Genomic DNA, 20,486 nt, shown 5'->3' with positions numbered 1-20,486 from the left:
GTGCATTTACACACTTTACAAATAGCTGAGTGCCAAGTGTATGTAGCACTGTGCGGGATGCTGGGAGTTAGGGATGGATGCAGGGAGAAGGAGGAATCACCCCTGCTCTCAGGGCATTCGAGGGGCTAGGTGGGGCGGCAAGGGGGAGGGGAGGGAAGTTTTGAAATCAAAGGTGGCATGAATACCCTGACTTCCTTTATACGAGACTGAAACAAACAACAAAACAAGGAACAAAGCCTGTCACTCTTGAGAAGCAACGACGCGGACCCAGGAACTAGGGCCAAGTGGAATATGGAAGGAATTTGTCGGAATATAGTCTCTATTTTATAAGCAGTTACTCTCTGCAAAGGCATTTCATTTAAAGAAACTGGAGTCATCAGATGATCCAAGATTGTCACAGCACTGGGATACTTTTTTCCTAATGAGACATTCCAATCTCTTTATTTCTGTAACTGAATGCATTTTGACTATTAGGGGCTACTTCTTGGTTTTTACCTATTTAGCTAACATGTCTGCACTTGAGATAAAGCATGTAAAAAACTGCAAAGTGTGACAAACTGTATAAATGTCAGACGTCTGTTTAAAAATACTAAGCTACACTGAACCAGGGATTCTTGTAGTATTGTCTATCTGCCAAATTTAATACCATACCACTTATCACTTTACCAAGTCACACCAAATATGACACAGAGACAGTTTGTTTAAGAAAAGTTTTACTAATGTGTTAATATTTCAGCAAAGTTATTGCAACGGGTTTAAAAGGCAGACAGACACACTATTATAGGCTATAAAGTAACAAGTTTCATACAATTAAAATATTACATAGACCTATGGGATTTACTGAATAACTAACAGACCCATAAAAGAAATTAAATCTGAAAGGTTAAATCCAGTATTAGCACCTACAATATCTCTGAAAGTAAAATTTTTAACCGTTTCATTCTCTCCTAGTATATGTCCTTTCTCCCAAATACAGTGCTCTCAAACCCCAAAGATGAAGGGCACAGGAAGTCCCAAAACTAAGAACACACAGCCGAAAAGAAGAACTAGAAACAGTGACCCAGACTTGAGAGTTTTAGTTGGAAATCACTTAACTTACTGAACTTGAACCAATCATAGTATTTCTGTGCACTGAATACTGTATATGAGGAAAGTCTAGGAATCATAAGGTTTGCCAGTAGGGATAGTTAAAAATTAGCAATATATAGTAGTATTCCTATCAAATGTTTTTCTCTTAAGTTATAACAAAACTATAATTAAAATATTTATTAACACTTGCTCATTCAGGGACACAGCAGGGACATTTGTGTTTGATGGTTTAGCATCCACTTTATTGTGCTTACTTACTTTTATAAGGAACAAGCAACACATACCACATCTTCCCAATGTTCAAGGTAATGCAGTATTAACAGAATTCTCAAAAAAAAAAAAAACCCAAAAAACAAAAACCTGGAAATTGCATTAAATACTGCTTTAATCAGGAATTGCTACAATAAAACAAGTAACATTATACATTATTTTTCCAATGAGCTTCAGTTTGAGAAACTGAACAGCAGAACTTGATCTTTAAGCTCTGAGTCATGGCAAAACTGGTAATTCTCTGAAATCTGGGAGATGCATTATCAAAACCAGACACAGCCCACCCTTCACCGAAGTCCTGGAGAAAAGCGTTTTATGAATTTGGGGGAGTACGACTGAGCACTGGCTAGTTTACGACTTGCTGAAGCCCAAGGAATGACGAGAACCACCGGCCCTGGTGGCAGGTGAGAAATAACCTGCGTTGGGCTCACCAACTGCATATTTTATTAATGGCTTTGAATAAAGAAAGTGAAATGCTTCATTGCGTTTTCTCAAAAACTAATCAAAAGATTACAGAGTCCTACACAATTTGGAGACACAAAGTGGATGCTGAGCGACTAGAGGTCACTCCAGGTGTGGAATTTTACAAAGTCAGTCCTTGGAGTGAATGGCACCGTGGCTCTGGCAGCAGATACGAAGGAATGATGCTCTGGAGAGGAGGTGGGGGACACTCTGCGGTCGGCCGGTGGACAGACGAGGGTCCCAGCTGGAGGTGGGCCTAGAGTTAGAGGCGAGAAGAAAAGGTTTTAGAAAGGGGTGCTAACTAACCTCCAAACACAGACTGATGGGAGCTCCTCGTACGTGGGCTACACTCCATGAAGCCAGGCGCTAGCTAATAAAATCCCTGGATCTGTACTACCTGCCGGAGTGAGCACACAGCTCGACGGTCTACAGAGCCAAGGCTGTGCATTTCCATCTCTGACCAATCCTGTCAGGAGAGGTAGCACAGCACGGGGCAGGCGGCCAATCCGGGGCCTGCCCACCTCCATGACTGCCTGCCCTGTTTTTGGCCTTGCACAAGTAACTTAGGTTCTCTGTGCCAGAGTTTCCTCATCTGAAAAACAGGGATAACGTTATCTACCTCACAGGAGTGTTGTGATAATTAAAATGAAGCATTTAGAAAAGTACAGGCACATGGAAGTGCCAACAAACGTTGGTTATTTTTATCATCACTTATTTATTGTGACAGAATAATGACATATTCTGTTTTCTGAGTAAAGAAGACAATCTTAATCCAAAGAGAGAAAACACCATCAGTCTACTTAATAATAAAGGTATTGAAAAAATTTAAATATTTTAAAAGGAGCAAAATATTTTGTTCAAAGCTCTTTTTTAAAAAAAAGGCCACCTCCATGATTTGTGTACTCTTCTGTTAAATCATCAATTTAATTCCCATATAATGCTTCAACCTGCAGACACCATGTAGACTTAAGAAAAATTATAGAACTGCATTCATTATTCTTATAGTTTTCCCCCTCCTCCAAGACCTCAGCCCACACAGGATCCTGGGTCTGAGGGACACATAGCTCGGAAAGCTAAACCGCACTGAACAAAAATATCTGCATTCACGAAATTACCACAAGTTCCTACTGTAAATCTCATTTGAAAATTTCACTGTTGTTGAATGTTGACAGATTGGTCTCTGGTGTGTAATTGCTCCAAACCCCTCACCACCTCAGAAAACCAGTGTATTGAGCAATAATCGCTGCAAAGTGAGCCATGATGACAAATGGATCGGGCCGAGTCAGTGCAGCTACAACCGATCAAACAAACTCATCCCAACGGCACGTCACAAATACCACATGTAGGGCTCCTGGTTGCTCGTTTGAGAATTACCAGTTTGGAAACTGCACGTGAGAAAGTGCATGAATAGGTAACACTAAGTGTTCCAAAACAAAGCCTCAGTAAAGAATAAAACACCGAGCAGAGGGCGTCATTATTTAGGTTTGTGGCTTGTAAGAATCTGTGTGACACATTCCCTAGAGCTAAAAGAAGGCAGCTTTGTAGGATTCAACAAATGGCACAGGAGCAGACAAAACGTACTTTTAAAAGGTAGTGAAAAAGAAAAGAAGGGGATAAATACTTAGAATAATCTGATCAACTCTTTCCTTTCTCCACGTCTCTGCTGCTGCACGTACTTAGAGGAAGTACGGTGTGAAAAATAGGAGTTTTATGGTCCATCAGATTTGGGTTCATGTCTCAATACCCATTAGCTGTGTGACTTGGAGAACATCGTTTAATATATTTGTACCTTGGTTTGCTTATCTGTAAAGTGGGGGAAATCCTCTGCAGAATCTTGTGAGAATTGGAAAACACCGTTTGTATAATAGCGGGCACATAGCAGGTACCCTCAAAACGGTAGCTACTATTATGACTGTTGCCCTGCGAAGGAACTGGTCTGCTTTGGTAGAATCTGTTTCTGCGCGGCCTATGAATTAGTGATGGATGCCTGCAGACAAAGTCAATCAGGCAGGCACAGCAGCAGAACACTATTGGGAGGCAGAGCACATGACTGAACTTGGCAGAAACAGTGAAGTACAATGTTTTTGTCACTGAGAAGGCTGGGCTAAGGTACTGTGGCTTCCACATGATACTTCCTATAGATTCCCATCAGTATTCACCAATTTGTTTCTCACTTGTTCAAGGTCATTATATGGATATATAAGAACATAAACATTCTAAAAAGAATGAAAATTTATGGTTCTACCCACTAGAGGTAAGTGTTCTTCTAAAGGGCTATGAAGCCACTTAAATAAATGAAATAGTCAGAATCTCCCTACCCCACTCTGAAATGTTTCTTTGGTTATTAAAGCCATTTGTCACTTAGGCAGGGAAATCTCTGAACTGATTCTTATATGCAAGACCCATCTATTAAAATGTCTAGGATAGTTTTGAAATATTAAAATAAAATAAGATGCCTCCCCCACCAAAAAAACCTCTCAAAACCCCCAAAACAAAGTAACAACAAAACCAGTCTGAAAACAATACAGGGGGAAGAAAAAAAATCAGGATTAAATTCTCTATCACTTGGGTTATAGAATTTGGGTTAAATACACATTTTAAATATCAAGCCAGTACAGAGAATAAGCCACTACTTACGGTGCAGGGAAGAAAATACATGCATCCTACAAAATTACAAAAATTGCACATAAATCATATAATTTCATTTTTACCTTTAATCCTATGGTTTATCTTCCACTGCTCATGCCTCTGTCTTCATAAATAGTAATTTCAATCTAAGCAGCATGGCTGTTAAGAAAACACACTAGAGAACAGAACACAGAAAAAGGGACCACGGCGAGATGATAGGTACGATCTGTGCAGACTTGTCTTTATTTATTTTAAATTATTACTTAATTTAAAATTCTTATTTAAGTAATTAAAAATAATTATTTAAATAATTAAAAATTATTATTTGCTTTATTTTGAATTATTAAAATTTTCTCCTGCTTGAGTTAAACACGATGTTTTCTACACCCTGCTAAAAATTTACGAACTGTAATTGCTTGTAGTATACCACATGTAGCTCCTCCCCAAACACTTGATTATTCATTAAAAAAAAAAAAAAATCTGAAAAAGGATGCTTTATTGTAGAACTAAGGGGGGGCTCTTAACTGAGCATCCATGGAGGTAATGAAGTCAGGGGTTCAAAATGCCCTGAAATTATATGCAAACTTTTTCTTGGGAGAGGGCTCACAACGTCTAAAAGTTTAAGAACCATTGCTGCTGAGTATAATAAAACTGTTGAAATTATTATCAGCCGGAAGGCCTGGGGTTATCTGACCTAGGTTTTAAAAAAAATTTATTTTACCCAGTTATTTATTTTACTCCCATTATCAAGCTAAATTAGTTTTTTTGCAATTTTATTTATGAAATTCACTTCGTGATTTTCAAAGCTTGCTGCCTCTAAAAATAGGCGCAGTATGTCAAAGGTAATGACATGATACATCTGGCAGCTGTGGCTGATTTCAATGAGCCAGATGAACCCACGGATCTGTGATTCATCTGGACAACCTTGCTGCACGTTAGGAGTTCATGCATTTCAAAGGGGGCTTTGGGTCCAGCCTCTGCAGCTGAAATGCATGACTCACACCACTCCCATTATTACTACAAGATGCCACAGAGCCACCAAGATGACGGCAACCCGAGCACTACACAATGCACAGAGACCAGCGTGATACAGAGGAAGGAGAGGCGTGCGTCAAGGGCTGGAGCTGGGGGGCTCATGGCGGGTGTGCCTTCTCACAGAAGAGTCCTAGGGCAAGTACGGCAGAAGGGAGTTAAATTCTCTCCGGCCGCTGCTTCACAGGACCAATCAAAAGGTTCTGTTTACAGATATTGAGACCTCGTGATCTAGGCTGAAAAGATACAACTCGAAGTCCTCTCTCGATGGGATCTGTCAGGAGGAGGCCTTGGGGAGCATAGATCTTCTCATTCTGCTCTTGAATGTATTTGGAGACTTTCTTCAGAACCTGACAAAAAGAAACACCACAGCTTTTTATAAACTTCATCAGATTTCCCTGTGAAGCATCAGCTGGACCTCAAAATATTCAGGCAGTGGAATTAGTTTTCAAAGCAAGAATGGGTGTTCACGTGGAGGGACGGCTCTGATTACGTGGCTAAGGCCACGGGGCTCCCGACACCGCCGACCCCCGGTCCCGAGCACCGTCCACGCGGCCCAAGTGCCACCGCAGATGCGGCCTCACGGCGGCACAAGAGCCACGCCCTCCCCTCCCGGTCACCTTCATCCTGGTTGCGGAGACATACAAGGTGACTATACACACGAGGGTTAGTATGCTTTCCCCTTCCCTACTTGTGAAGTGCGCATCACGTGACCTCTTCTGATATCAAGGACAGCTCTTGGCCTTCTCCTTAATACTTAAGAACTGCTTCTCGGGACTTCCCTAGCAGTCCAGTGGTTAGGACTCGGCGCTTTCACCGCTGAGGGCCCAGGTTCAATGCCTGGTTGGGGAGCTAGGATCCCACAAGCTGCATGGCGCAACCAAAAAAAAAGAGAAAAAAGGAAAAAAAAAAAGAGAACTTCTTCTCTCCTTTGTACATTTTCATCAAATTTTTTTTTAAGAAAGACTTTTTTATTATTTATTTATTTATTTATGCTGTGTTGGGTCTTCGTTTCTGTGCGAGGGCTTTCTCTGGTTGCGGCAAGCGGGGGCCACTCTTCATCGCGGTGCGCGGGCCGCTCACTATCGCGGCCTCTCTTGTTGCGGAGCAGAGGCTCCAGACGCGCATGCTCAGTAGTTGTGGCTCACGGGCCTAGTTGCTCCGCGGCATGTGGGGTCTTCCCAGACCAGGGCTCGACCCCGTGTCCCCTGCACTGGCAGGCGGACTCTCAACCACTGCGCCACCAGGGAACCCCCATTTCCATCAATTTTAACTAATGATACAAGGTAGGCCTACAACAAAGGGAGCCCAGTGAGTTTAAAACTGAAAAGTTTATTCCCTTTATCAAGCATGCGCGTGCTGGCTGCCATGGAGGTTCTGATGACAAGTGTCTTATATCATTTCCAGGCCTGCATGGAGCGCTGCTCTGTAGTTTGCTCTTGTGCCCTAGATGGGAACCTCAACCTCACTAAACCTTGTAAGTTTAGTATTAAGGTTGTAAAAGTCAAAGCAAATGTAGACAAAAACCAGATAGGATACAAAGGAACTTCTGGAAATTGCCAAATCTCCAGCTTTAATAAGGGCAATTCTGAAACAGATAACCTAGAAGAAAATAAATTTTAATAGCTATATACAAAATCAAAGAGTTACATGTTTTATTTCAGATTCAAAGTCATTATAATCCTTTTCTGGCTCTAATCTTCAAAGAGGCTTTGATCCAATTCTTTAATTACTATATGTTTTCTTAAATTCACACTACCAGAATATGATAAAGTCACAGATAAATGTGATCACAACATAAACGGAAAAAAGAACTGTATGAAAATGAAGTTGGAAATTAAGAAATGATTTATGTGTGGGTCTATAATATACCAGGCCAAACTAACAAATTAGGATGTTAAAATTTAGGTGCTTTGGTATAAGTTGATTTAGAATTTAAAACTCTATGTGGTCTGTATAATGAATTTTCTCATTGAAGGAAAATAAATAGTTTATTCAGGTTACATCTTTGGGGAATAATACAATCTAACGTTTTACACTTTTTAAAAAAGAGCGTGATATTATTAAAAGAGCAATCTGCAGGGTTATGAAGTAATTTAAGAATACTATTTCTAAAGAAAAGAGCTTTTCACCTAATTATCTGAAGTACATATGTCATTCTCCTATTTTCAACTCTCAAAGAATGTGAGCGGTGCTCGGTCTTTATGGGCGCTATCTTTCTATCAGCGTTTGTCAATCATGCTAAAATGTCATGGGGAAGGAAGTAGCCCATGAAGATGCCCAACTCAGGACCCTCCATCTTCTCTCCAATTTCCTTCTCAGCTCACCTGCCAGAGGTGGAAACTGGACAGCCAGTCTCCCCTCACCTCAGTCCATTTATACTCGGGGGGACACTCAGAAAAATGCCTGCATGGCTGGTTTCAAAGAAAGAACTCCTTCAGAACAGCTTTCCTCCCTGTCTCCTTGGGTACAGGTTACTAGCAAAGAAACAGCATTCCTTTACGCGATTCAAGCAGAACTGTGTCATGCAAGGTTTTTATTTAAACTTTAATAACATTCATGGGCACTTGGGTATCAGTTCAGAAAGAAAACAATTAGTTTTCTTTTTGTATAAGTTCCAAATCCTCTTACGGTATTGTGGTGAAGGCAGCATTGTCCTAACCAAGATGCTTTTAAACTCTTAGTGTCCTTAGCGATAGGAAAGCATTAATATGAGTCAACTCATACCTCATCCCAGACAGGACAAAGCAGCATTCTCACCCCCAAGAAACCGTATGTTGACATATTACTCATACTTTATTATTTTTGGTAAATCAATGTTAAAACAAACTATAATACTGAACAAAATTATCTCTGTTATCTTCAAACACTCAATAAAACCTCAATTTGTATAATATTTACAAAGCTAAACACTCAAACCTCAGGAAAGACTATTATCCTCCCTGAGAATACTAAACCGGAGAAAGCCTACCAGACCCTCAAAGAAAGATATCCTACGTGAGGCTGAGTGAGAGCACCAGGATTTCAGTATTTTCAGAAAGATCTAAGCTCCTCTGACTGTGCTCTGTTCAGATCACAGCCCACGGGCAGGAGGGATGTCTTCTGGATGATGAACACGGCAGACGGCTCCTGAGAGGAGAACCTTCCACAAGCCCATTTGTTCCCTGATCATAATGGGCAGCAACAGAGAGGAATAACACTGAAGCCTTTATCTTCATTTTAAATCAATGAATAGCACATTATAGGAAAAAAAATGCATGATTGTTCTAGTGGGTTTTAAAAGGCCTATTTACAATTTTCAAAAGTTTAACCCACGTGACTAGTGTAAGCACAATTATATTTGGCTTACTGTTTGTAGACTAGAAGTTTTAGTGTTTAAAACAATAAAGGCTACTAAATGACTCAATCCTGTCCTTTCATAAAGTAGAAAATAATAGCACAGAAATTCCTAAGGGACAAACTGGAGAGAGGGAGTGGCTGGGTATCAAAAATACAGATACATGTTTAAAATGTTTTCTTTTAAAAGTACAGGTACACTGTATCTTAATTATGACCATTCCAGTTATTTACTTTGCATGATCTAGTTATTCCTGTCGTTTCTAAAATAAAATCATGTATTTATAAAAAGTGACCATGCCTTTAATTTTGGTTTCTTGACTAATTTTACTTGGTTTTTACTTGTGTTATTAATACTTACTCTGTAAAAAGAAAGAGACCTTAACTAGACTTATAAAGTAGTACCTTATATGTTACCTATGAACGCAAGTCCATTATATTTCTGACACTGAGAACTTCCTTCCAAGATTAATAATCAAAAAGATTTTAACTAAGGGTTGCTAAATGTTTTAGTAGATAAATAAACTAGCAGCTGCTAAAAAAGATTACTTATACACTTGAAATAAAAAAACTGAACATGTAAGTTCACAAATATCTGATTAAAACATACATATATATATATATATATATATACACACTAACTTAATTTTTAAATCTATCTTAAGAAAACTTTATTAAGCATCTACCACATATAAGGCAATTTACTAATTCTAAGACCCATTTATTTTTTTTAGATTTACCTTTTTTTAAAATTGAAGTATAGCTGATTTACAGTGTTGTGTTAATTACTGCTGTACAGCAAATTGATTAAGTTTACATGTATGTACATTCTTTTTCATATTCTTTTCCACTATGGTTTATCACAGGATACTGAATATAGTTCCCTGTGCTGTACAGTAGGATCTTGTTGTTTATCCATTCTCTACGTAATAGCTTACATCTGCTAACCCCAACCTCCCACTCCATCCCTCCCCCAGCCCCCTCCCCCTTGGCAAACACCAGTCTAAGACCCATTTTATGGTTGAGAGAACTCAGACTTGGAGAGATTAACTTGTCCATGATCTCATCATTAGTAAATGACTTGGCTGGCACCCAATTACCAATTTCTTTTTACAACTGAGGTCAGAAGCAGGTATCTGTATCTATTGTAGCAACTGCACACAAATAAATAAAAGTTAATTAAAATCTCATCAACAAATTTAAAAGCTATAGTGAAATGAGAATTCAAGCATCTAATACTCCACTAAGCATGAATAAAATACTCTGGAGGATGTATTTCTACCTTAAATTGACAATATTACACACGTCTTTAATGGCCACCCGGGATGACTGTTTTTACCCACCGCGCTCAGTGGCTCCTCAGGGGGTCCAGGCTCCACCACCAGCGCATCCCCTGAATTTGTTCACCTCCTTCCGTCCCTGTTGCTCTGCTCCCCGTCCAAGCTATCATCTTCCCTCTCTTGCCTGGACTTGTAGGGAGCGTCTTACTTCCACTTTTATACCTTTCCCCCCCAGAGCCAAGGAATCTCTTTAAAATGAAAATCTAGTCCTATTATTACTCCTGTTTAAAACCTTTGAGTGGTTCCTCCCTGCAGGGAAATAGAATCTAAGCCTCTTTCCACGGAGCACACACTCCCGGAGGATGCAGGTCCCCTCACCTCTCGAGTCGCCTCCGCCCTCCTCTCCCCACGCCCCGCTCCGCACGGGGGACGCCCGATGTTCTGCATACACTCATCCCTCCGCCTGAAGGGCCCTGGGCTTCCCATCCTTCACGCGGCAGCTTAATGTTACCATCTCAGAGGCCCTTTCTGACCACATGATCTAAATTAGGTCCTTCCTGGATTTTCTATCCTAAGGAAGTTGGTTTTTTTCAAGGCATTTATCACGACTTACAATTCTGTGGGTTTTGTTTCCTTATTATCAGTTTTTACCACTGAGTTATAAACTCCATGACATCAGCAACCATGTCTGCCCTGTTCAGTAATATCCCCTGCACAGTACTTAGCACATGGTAGGTGTTCAATAAATATTTATCGAATGAATGAAATCCCTGTCCCTTCACTCACCAAATGTATTATTACAGAGAAGCTGGTAAGACAGAACAGACTGAAAGCTGATACTGATCCTCTGTAACTTGTGATGTGGAATGTTAAGCAGGAATGAGAGTGTGCGACATGGAGAAGGATATAAACTACTCTTCTTCAGTGTTCCCTTTTAGTAACACCAGGGGAATTCGTGTCAGGATGCTAAGGAAGAATACAGCATCATTTTCAGCCGACAGCTCAAACTATTTTAGCTGCAACTGTATCTGCTCTCCACCACATGGAGTGCAAGACAGTCACAGGGAAACTTCTATCAGGTGGGTATAATATAGATCTCCTTACAGCCTTCCGTTTTCTAATCATGGTCCGAATTTAATTATCTATTTGGGGTTTACTGTGATTAACGTAAATTCATTCACTTAACACACAGTAAATGAGTGCCTCATCTACCCAAAGTATGGTGCTAGGCCTGAAGAGGGATACACTGTCCCTGACCTCAAGAAAAAGACATACTTGAAGGGCAAACAAGACAAGAATATAAACGGCTACGTTCCTAAGTAGAGAGTGCTAAGTGCCAGAAAACAGATACGAGTAAAGCATTGGGGGATACAGAGGAGAGAACGAATTCCGATTACAGGGGTAGATAAAAAGTTAGCTGAAAGTGGGACTGAGGGACTGGTGGGATTCGGACACGGGAAGAACGGCACTTCAGGTGGAGGAAAACCTCGGAGTTTTTGCGTGGTTGGCTGAAAGACAAAGTGAGGAAGGGGCGCGGGACAGAGCTGGAAAGGTAAGCTGGAGGTGGGCTCGAGAAGGGCCTGAAATGGAACCCGGGAAGCCTCTCACTTTGCAGGAGTGGCAGGGGAGGCACGGCTGTGTTTTACGACACAGCAGCTGTTTGGAAATGGAAAAGAAGGGAAGGAGAGAGGCTCCAGAGACTGTGGCACTGGTCTAGGAGAAAGGTCATAAGGGCACAAATCAGGGTGGTGGCAGAAGTCATAAAGTTAGTGAACGGGAAAATGGAAGCTATTTCAGTCTGACAACTGATAAATTTTCCCCCTCTAGCCCTCCACCTAAAGATGGTCCTGAAAAAGACAGGATGCTACTGAACGAAATGGGGAGGTGTGAGGCTTGACTTCTGGACATATAAGTTGAGAAGCCAGCAATACTGGGCCCAGCAGACAGTTGAAAGAGAAGACAAGAACTCAGGGGGGAGGATAAGATGGAGGATAGAAATTTGGGGAAATAAAGAAAAGGCTTCTCAGAAGGCTAGGCAGAATGAGAACATGGATTTTCTACATTCTCCTTAAGTGTAAGCCGATTTGAATATTAACAAGGCAACCTGTTTCTGAAAGACTCAGGATTCTTTTCTATGTGTCTGGTCATAGAAGCAACAATAAAATCTGAACTATTATTATTATGACTGTCCCTTTAAGTTTTACTGCAATTGTCACCCTGTAAACATAAACCTGTAATAAACCCACCTTCTTTATGATTTTAAGAGATTGTGTGAAAACAGAGGTAGGCTTACCTTCTCGTAGTGAGTTTCCATGCACAAGAAGATGGTGTACGCTGTTAGACAAGCCAGGCAGCCTTCAAGATAGGACTGGCCCCCGAGCTTCTCTGCTTCAGCATAAAGGTTATTTAGAGTTCGAACTGTTTCTTCAAATTGTTGCCTATCGATCTGTACGGAAAAAAGAATTTAAAAATAAGTTTTGGAAAAAAAGACGAGCACCTCACTCCTGCTTGCTATCACTAATTTAGGTTGCTGTTTTGTCAACATTCTTATCTAACTGTCCGCAAACAAATTTTTAGGTGATTAAATCTGGACGTAAGTTACTGAAACTGGTTAGTGTTTGTTTAATTTTATCCTTCTTATGGACACTGGATATCATCAAGGCTCAAAATGGTGTCTCTTTATCCTCTATACTGAATCACAGGTAACTTAATTAAATTATACAATCTTTCCATCTTTCCATTCTCTCATATTCACATTTATGGAGCACCTACCATCAGATATCATGACAGGCCTTAGAGAAAGATGACTAAGACACTTCCTAGTCCTCAAGGCATTTACAGTCACGAGCATAACCGATATGTAACAATAAAAACAAAGTAAGTCAACAGAATACTGTAATTGAGGCATGTATAAAGTATGGTGGGGGAACAAACGGAGGGGTGCATTCTCTTTAACTGGAAAGAGTAGGTAATCTTAAATCGAGTCCCTAAATGCTGGAATCTACTTAGGCAAAAAAGGGAAGGACATTTTCAGCAGATCAAAAGGTGCAAACTGTATTATTTCCTCATTTCCCATCTCTTTTAAAGTAACTATTTGGTTACTAAAAGCTGACACCGAACCAGGCAAAATCTCAAACTACTACACAACTCTTCACACCACGGGTTCCTATTACCCTTTTCTAGTCAGTGACACCATGTACACTAATACTACTACTGTATCCCCTTTTCACTCTCATCATCTGCTTTCACTTTCTTCTTCCAATAGCACATGACTTTCTTCTTTTAACAGTTCATCGATTTCAAATCTCAATACTTTGCCCTAGGAATTTCAAGTCCCATTAGTTGAGTATTTCACCCAATTGTAGCATTCTTGGTAGGTAACAAAGCACAACTTATCTGTCTTTATTCTCCGCTTTCTCTCACACAGTATCTCCCTTATTCCTAAAACTAATAACTACTTACATATGAATTCTCTCTTTTATGAAGACTTTACATAGAAATATACTCAGAAAGAAACTCAAAGAACCTCAGTATACAGTTTGAGACAAAACGTTCCCAAGAACATAATTCTCTGTTAACATACAGAATACATCTGATGATTTATGACCATCACCCTTAAGCTACTGAAACCCTTTAGGTGCGAGGCAGCTGTTTTGTCCTTCATGTGGAAAACTGTGAGGACTCAATGAGCCAAAGGCATGAAAACTTTAAAGCGGTGGTGGCTCGACCTGTTTTTTTAAAAGGAGCTACTTTTAACTTTCCAGAACATGAGTGTTTCTGACCGGGGCTGGGTGGGTGGAGACGGTGCTGAGAGCCAGGGCAGCGTCCCTTCACTGAGCCTCCACTTGAAGAGGTGCTGTGTTATGAACGGTCACCCAGGCAACCTGTCACCATTCCCAGAAAACAGACTTAGGAGAACAACTCAGTGTACAAGTATTAATGGTAAATTGTTATCTCCACCTGGTTTTGCCTAAGTTAATGCCTTCAGTTTGTCCATCAGTAAAAGCACAAAGGTCCAGATAATTTCAAACACTCGCATTTGATTTACTACGATGTTATGATCTGAGAAAGAAAGTTCTTTGAATTATTTACGTGTCTTTGGACAGAATGATTCAAAACTAGGGAATCAACCCAGAAACATTTTACTTCTTTCAGATCAGAATTACTGATCCTACCAGAAACACTAATTCTTAAAAGTTATTCCAAGATTGCAATGCTTTATAGGTCGGAGGCAAATCATAGATCATAAAAAAAAAAAAAAAAATCCAAGGTGAAGAATTTTTTTTAAAAAAGTTTAATTGAAAAAAAGGCGGGGGCGGGGGGGGGGAATTCCCTGGTGGTCCAGCGGTTAGGACTCCACGCTTTCACCGCCGAGGGCGCAGGTTCAGTCCCTGAAGATCCTGCAAGCCTCGCACCTCGGCCAAAAAAAAAAAAAAAGAATAAAAAGGGAAAAAGCATGATGGGCAGCAGTAAGGGCAAGGATACACTTACTACGAAGGGCTCTACAGAGCAGGTGTGGGCCTTGTTCTCATGCCCTTCAGGCACCACGAAGCATGGCTGTCAATGTTCACACCTCGGTACCTGCACGCTAATATAGCAGCTACATCGACATTTGGAGATATGTCAAGCTAGAGCTAAATGCAAATTTGGACCAATAAACACCGGAAGCCAGAATAGAAATAGGAAATCAGGCTAGTCTTCCTAGAATTTTTGTTTCTTGTTGAACTACCTGTCAAAGAATGGGGCTGAAGCTTAAAGAAACTGCAAGTCAAAGGTAATTTCTACTGACCGGATATAGAGACATATTTTTAAAGGGATGCAGGGCAACAAATGCCTCAATTATAGTTCACTCACTTCTCTGCTGCCCAGGCCAAGGGTGCCTAAGATGTCTGTATTTTTGCTAAAGTGAGAATCGAGCTTTCTTTAAAGAACTGTCCTGGCAACAAAGCACTTACACATCAAAGTATTAAGTTCTCACAGGCAGTGAGCAAGTAAACTTACTAACAGACAGAACTTGTCCTCACTCACAAATTAAAGGGTACAAATGTGTGTGTTTAATGCTTTAAAGTCATACAAAACATTTGCATGTTTATTTCTTCCTCTATTAAGTGGCCAAGTGCAATGTTCTCACAAAAGGGAAAATCAGCCCCAGAGGCAGAGCAATCAGTACAAATTTTAGGGTAAGTAGTAAAAAAACAAAGAAAGAAACTTTCAATTTTCCATCAAACAAAGCAAGGAGAATTTAAACCTGTAATTTAAATTTAATCTCGACACATTAAAAAAAAAAATCAAAGCTTTCCCAAGCAGTTTAAAGTATAAGCTAGTGTTTTAACCCAAACATTAAAAAAAAAAGAAAATTCAAGGGCACAATTGAAAAGCACCAAATAACATTCCATATAGTACTCAGAATCACAAGCAGTTCTGGGCTACATGAAGTCAAAGAAGTAAAAGGACTCCAGAATTTAGAGACAGCAATTTCCTGTAACAGTCAGTGAAGTTCTGTGACTACATTGTTTCTGTACTCAGACTATAAAATAAAGGCTCCACCACACACAGAGTGGAAGGCTCATGTCTGATTCTACATACATATATTTGGCTCAATTATGAGTGGGAAGTTTGACTTTAAAACTTTTAAACAAAGGCATCATGTGACATCCAAATAAGTGTGGTGCAAAAGAGTTGTTTACACTGATTTGAAAGTACATAAATAGTATTAAGTCAGAGTTTCCGTGTAAGAGGCTTAAAAGTAAAACATTTGATCCATTTCATCTAAGTCCTAAAATGTAAACCATGTTAATTGTGATGTCAAATTATTTTTAAAAAACAACATTCAGTAGCTCTAACCAAGAGGCAACACGCTCAAACTTCTATCTTCGCAAACCACTGTGGAAACGTCCAGCTAGTGTCAGGCTGGGTTACCTCATAACGTGGTGACAACAAACTGCAGCATTTATAGGGCATTTCACAAACAAACTAGTCTACAAATCATTTTTATAAGGCGTGTTGGATCTTTAATTTGCATTTAAAGAAACATACTTGGGCCACTAACCTGCCGAAGGTTATACATCAAGCCAAAGGACACTGTAATTGATCACTGTTGATTTTACAACCTTGGCAATCAGGTAGGACAACCCACCTCCTCACAAGCCAATTTTAAATGACTGCTACGCAGTGCTCCAGTACTCATCAACACCTACTTACTCCAAAGCCAGCACTTCTTAGCTCCACACCCATGCCCAATGACCTCTCAGTCCCGCACCCACCCCTTGTCAAAGAGGAAAGAGCCACAAAACCTGCTCCCATCTAACCAGAAACTGACCTCTGAATAGGAAACACACAGCTTTATCTTACAAAGCTCAAGACCAAACAGTCTGTCTTTGGGTGTGTGAACACGTGTGGGCACAAAAAAACACACATACTCACATATGCTCACGTCGCTGTACCTTTAAAGTAAGACACAATGATCATTACCATTATTTTTCCTAAGTCTGAAGAAAGGGGAAGCACATCCCTTTTTGCATGCAAGGCTGCCCAAAGGACCCACATCCTGATGACAATTCTGACCTGTAAGGCAACACAGTACAGGCGGCTCCCAGCTATCAGAACTGCGAGGGACAAGTTGAGGGCCTCGTTCTGAGGTATCTCCCTGCCCAGGCCCATCCAATGCTCTGCGTTTTCCAGGTTCAAGGCCTGTCTGCACTGCCTAGCACAGCCCTTAATAATAAACCCTTCCTGCCGAGCAGTGCGGCCAGCACTGTGGCCACAAACGCCAGTCACGAAAATAATGATATTTATTTCCCTTGCGTGGTGAGGTTGGAGGATGCAGCTTACAACACGCTGAGGTAGGTGGCCTGGAGCGCGAGGAATTAGTTCCTCATCACTGTGGTCAATGACCCGGGGTGGGGTGCGGACGGCAGGGGAAGACGGCGGTGCACACATCAGGGCCCTGGGCACCATGGAGCTCCACCAGGTCGTCAGACCCGGGGGCTTGCCCTTATTCCTTCTCCTCCAAACACCAGGTCTTGCTTAGCGGTCCTCTTCGCACATCCCCGGCCCAGGCCGCTTCTGTGCCTGCTCCTCCCAGACCCGCACTCCCTGCCGCCCCGGGGGAGGCTCCCGGGCTCGCCCCAGAGCAGGTGCGGGGAGCCCGGCTGCATACCCGGTTCTCCAGCTCCGCGGGGAACTTGGTCTGGAACTGGCAGCGGGTGCCACTGCTGTAGTCTCGCTGAATGAAAACCTTCCCGGACACTGGCGCCTGCTGCGGCCTCATGGCGAAGACAGGACGGGCCGCGCTGCGGGTTCGGGGGACACCAACCACGGTCAGATATCCGGCCTGAACCCAGGACTCCAGCCCGCCAGCCCCGCAGACCCACCCACCGCCCAAAGCAGCCCAAGGCCTCCCCGCCCCACTCCCCTTCACCCATGCTTTCACCGCGGGCCTTCGGCTACCTTCCGGGCCAGGCCCTGCGCCCCCCAGAGCCCGGTTCGGCCCGGGAAACACGAACCCGCCTCCGCTGCCCTCCAGCGGCTGTCGCACCGCCTACGCCGTCACTTACGTCCTGCCGCAAAAGGCCTCTTTCCTCGCCCCTCAACTCGGCCTCCTACCTCGAGCCTAGGACCCACCCACTCCTCCGGCCGTAAAGCGATCCTGCCGAGGCTGCGCGCTGCGGTGCGGGGGCGGGCACCGTGGGCGGGGCCAGGGCCGACTCCGTCCCCCACCTAGCAGGGAGGAGTCCATCCGGAAGGAAAAGGCCGGGCGGGGCCGCAGGGCGGGGCCGGAGGGCGGGGCTGCAGGACCCAGGGGGGCGGGGTTGCGGGGCGGGGCGACGGGGAGAACGGTGGAGACCGAGTTCATCTGAGGGTGCAAAGGGTTCGAGACTCGGGATTTCCCCGGTGTGTCATTTCCCTGGTGTGTCATTTCCTCGTTCATCATGGCGACATAGTTTCTGATCACCGATTGTAAGGGTTTATTTTCACTGTTGATTGGAAGTCTCAGTTTACACGTGGGACACCACCCAACTCTACAAAACAACTGCTCACACAGATTTACAAATGGAAAGCAGGCTTGGCGGGGGACGATCGGTTTGGCAAGGGGCGGGGGGAGGAAGGGCGGAGGGAGAAGCTGTATGGGCTTCATTGTCAAGCATCCCTCCTTCAACTTTCCTGGAGGTGTTGTCTTTCCTTCTACCCCAAAGATTTTCATCCAGCAGTCCAGCCTCCACCCCTCCTGAGAGGCTTGCCAAGGACCCTTGCCCCCCCGACCCCGACCCCCAGCTCGGCGTACCTTTGCAAGGCAGCCACGAAAGCCCTTTATCTGGTGTGCCTGGCTGATACAGTATTCCACCTTTGTTTTGCTTTCCCAGGTTTCAGTTACCTCCGCCCCCACCCCCAGTCAACCTCAGTCTGAAAATATTAAATGGAAAATTCCAGAAATAAACAATTCATGTTTTAAGTTGTGTGCCTATTCTGAGTAGCGTGATGGAATGTCTTGCTTTTGGCTCCATCTCTTTGGTATCCCCAATCATCCATGTCCACTCCTGACGTCCCATCATTGACATCATCATGATCCAGGATCTCCCGAAGCAGATGCTCCTCTCTGACCTATTATCAGAAGGTCAATAGCAGCCTAACGCTGTCATTCACCTTACATCATCTCATCGCGTAGGCGTTTTATCATCTCACATTATCACAAGACGAAGGGTGAGTACAGTACAATAAGATATTCTGAGAGAGATCACATTCACATCTTTCATTACAATATATTGTTATAATTGTTCTATTTTGTTATTAGTTATTGTTGTTAGTCTCTTACTGAGCCTAATTTATAAACTAAAATTTATCATAGGTATGTATATGTAGGAAAAAAAAGTATATATAGGGTTTGGTACTATCTTCAGGCATCAAACTAGGACTTTGGTACTAGTTTCAGGCATCCACTGGGGGTCTTGGAATGTACCCCCCGCCTTGGGTAAGGGGGACCAATGTATAACCTGTTAGCACCACTCTCTGATACTGCCTACTATATATTTAAAATTTTTTCTCTTATTGTATTTTAAAAACAGCTTTATGGAAGTATAAATAGCACACAATAAACTGAATGTATTTAAAGCAGACATATTGATAAGTTCTAACATGTATACAACCATGAAACCATCACCTCAATCAAGATAGTGAACATTCATCACTTTCAAAATGTTCCTTGTGTTCCTTTGTAATCCCTCCTTCCTTTACTCAGTCCCTTTCCCCAGGCACTGATCTGCTTTCTGTCCCTATACATTAGTTTGCATTTCCCTGAATTTTATATGAAATGAATCATACAGTATGTATTCTTCTTGTCTGGCTTCTTTCACATAGACTAATTATTTTGAGATTCATCTGTTGTGCTGTCAAGAATTCATTTCTTTTTGTTGCTGGATAGTATTCCATTGTAGGGACACCCCACAGTTTGTTTATTCATTCATCTGTTGATAGACATTGGAGTTGCTTCCAGTTTTTGTCTATTACAAGTAAAGCTGCTATTGTACATTCATCTGCAAGTCTTTGTATAGATATATGTTTTCCTTTCTCTTGGGTAAATACCTAGGAGTAGAATGTCTGGATCATAGGATAAGTATATGTTTAACTTTTTAGGAAACTGCCAAACTGTTTTCCAAAGTGGTTGTACCATTTTATGTTCCCACCAGCAGCAAATGAGAGTTCCAGTTGCTCCACATCTTTGCCAATACTTGTATTGTGGTATCCCCTTGTGGTTATAACTTCAGTTTTTCTACGCCTAATGATTCTGAACATCTTTTCATGTATTTATTTGCCATCCATATATCTTCTTTGATGAATTATCTGTTCAAATCTTTTGCCATTTTTTATTTGTGGTTATTTTCCTATTTTGAGTTTTAAGAGTTATTTGTATATTCTAGAGCAGAGTCGTACATCAGACATACGGTTTGCAACCATTTTTCCCTATTCTGTGGCTTTTCTTTTTAGTGTCTTAACACATTCCTGGGTTTGGGGGAATTAGGGTGTGGACATCGTCAGGAAGGCATTATTCTGCCTACCACAGGTATGAAGTTCATTTTTCCCCTCCATATGATTATCCAATTGTTCTAGCACCATTTGTTGGAAAGACTCTCCTTTCTCCACTGCACTGCCTTTGTACCTGTGTTGAAAATCAGTCTGTGTGTTTGTGTGTGTGTGTGTGTGTGTGTTACTGGATTTTCTACTCTGTTCCATCGTCTGATCGTGTTTTGCATTAAATGTCTACTAGTGTTTGTCTATGAAGTTGATGCTTCCTTACTGCCGCAGTAAGATCTCTTGGGAATTGTTTTCCTACACACTTAATATTTGCAGTTGGGAACACCCTGAAACAGGTAAAACAGTTTCCACCCTCAAACT

At 41.9% G+C, this 20,486-nt stretch overlaps 1 protein-coding gene across 2 annotated transcripts; it reads right to left on the bottom strand.

The window, feature by feature from the left end:
* Positions 1-696: 696 nt before the first annotated feature.
* GOLGA7 (golgin A7) lies at positions 697-17,632 on the bottom strand. 2 transcript variants are annotated; one of them, XM_068532156.1, is made up of 6 exons: positions 17,547-17,632; positions 17,257-17,389; positions 12,391-12,543; positions 5,730-5,831; positions 4,533-4,600; positions 697-2,077 (listed from the first exon to the last, which is right to left on the bottom strand). In XM_068532156.1, the coding sequence occupies exons 2-5, from the start codon at positions 17,365-17,367 to the stop codon at positions 4,562-4,564; spliced, it is 405 nt and encodes a 134-aa protein (XP_068388257.1). In that variant the 5' UTR covers positions 17,368-17,389; positions 17,547-17,632; the 3' UTR covers positions 697-2,077; positions 4,533-4,561. The 2 variants fall into 2 exon arrangements, with proteins under 2 accessions (XP_068388257.1, XP_068388256.1); XM_068532155.1 differs by having other exon boundaries at positions 4,533-4,595.
* Between the last annotated feature and the right edge of the window lie 2,854 nt (positions 17,633-20,486).

The sequence above is a fragment of the Eschrichtius robustus genome, chromosome 21, assembly GCF_028021215.1.
Source record: "Eschrichtius robustus isolate mEscRob2 chromosome 21, mEscRob2.pri, whole genome shotgun sequence".
Classification (NCBI taxonomy): domain Eukaryota; kingdom Metazoa; phylum Chordata; class Mammalia; order Artiodactyla; family Eschrichtiidae; genus Eschrichtius; species Eschrichtius robustus.
The sequence above is the reverse complement of the archived record's forward strand: the minus strand, read 5'-3'. Positions and strand labels throughout refer to the sequence as shown.

Bases quoted from the DNA above. Each gene is read 5' to 3' on its own strand.
- GOLGA7 (XM_068532155.1), bottom strand. From the start codon at position 17,367: ATGAGGCCGCAGCAGGCGCCAGTGTCCGGGAAGGTTTTCATTCAGCGA. The intron at 5,832-12,390 runs GTAAGCCTACCT...TCTTTTTGTCAG, and splicing joins TGGAAACTCACTACGAGAAG to GTTCTGAAGAAAGTCTCCAA. The intron at 4,596-5,729 runs GTATCTTTTCAG...CATGCTGCTTAG, and splicing joins TCGAGAGAGGACTTCGAGTT to ATTGAAATTACTATTTATGA.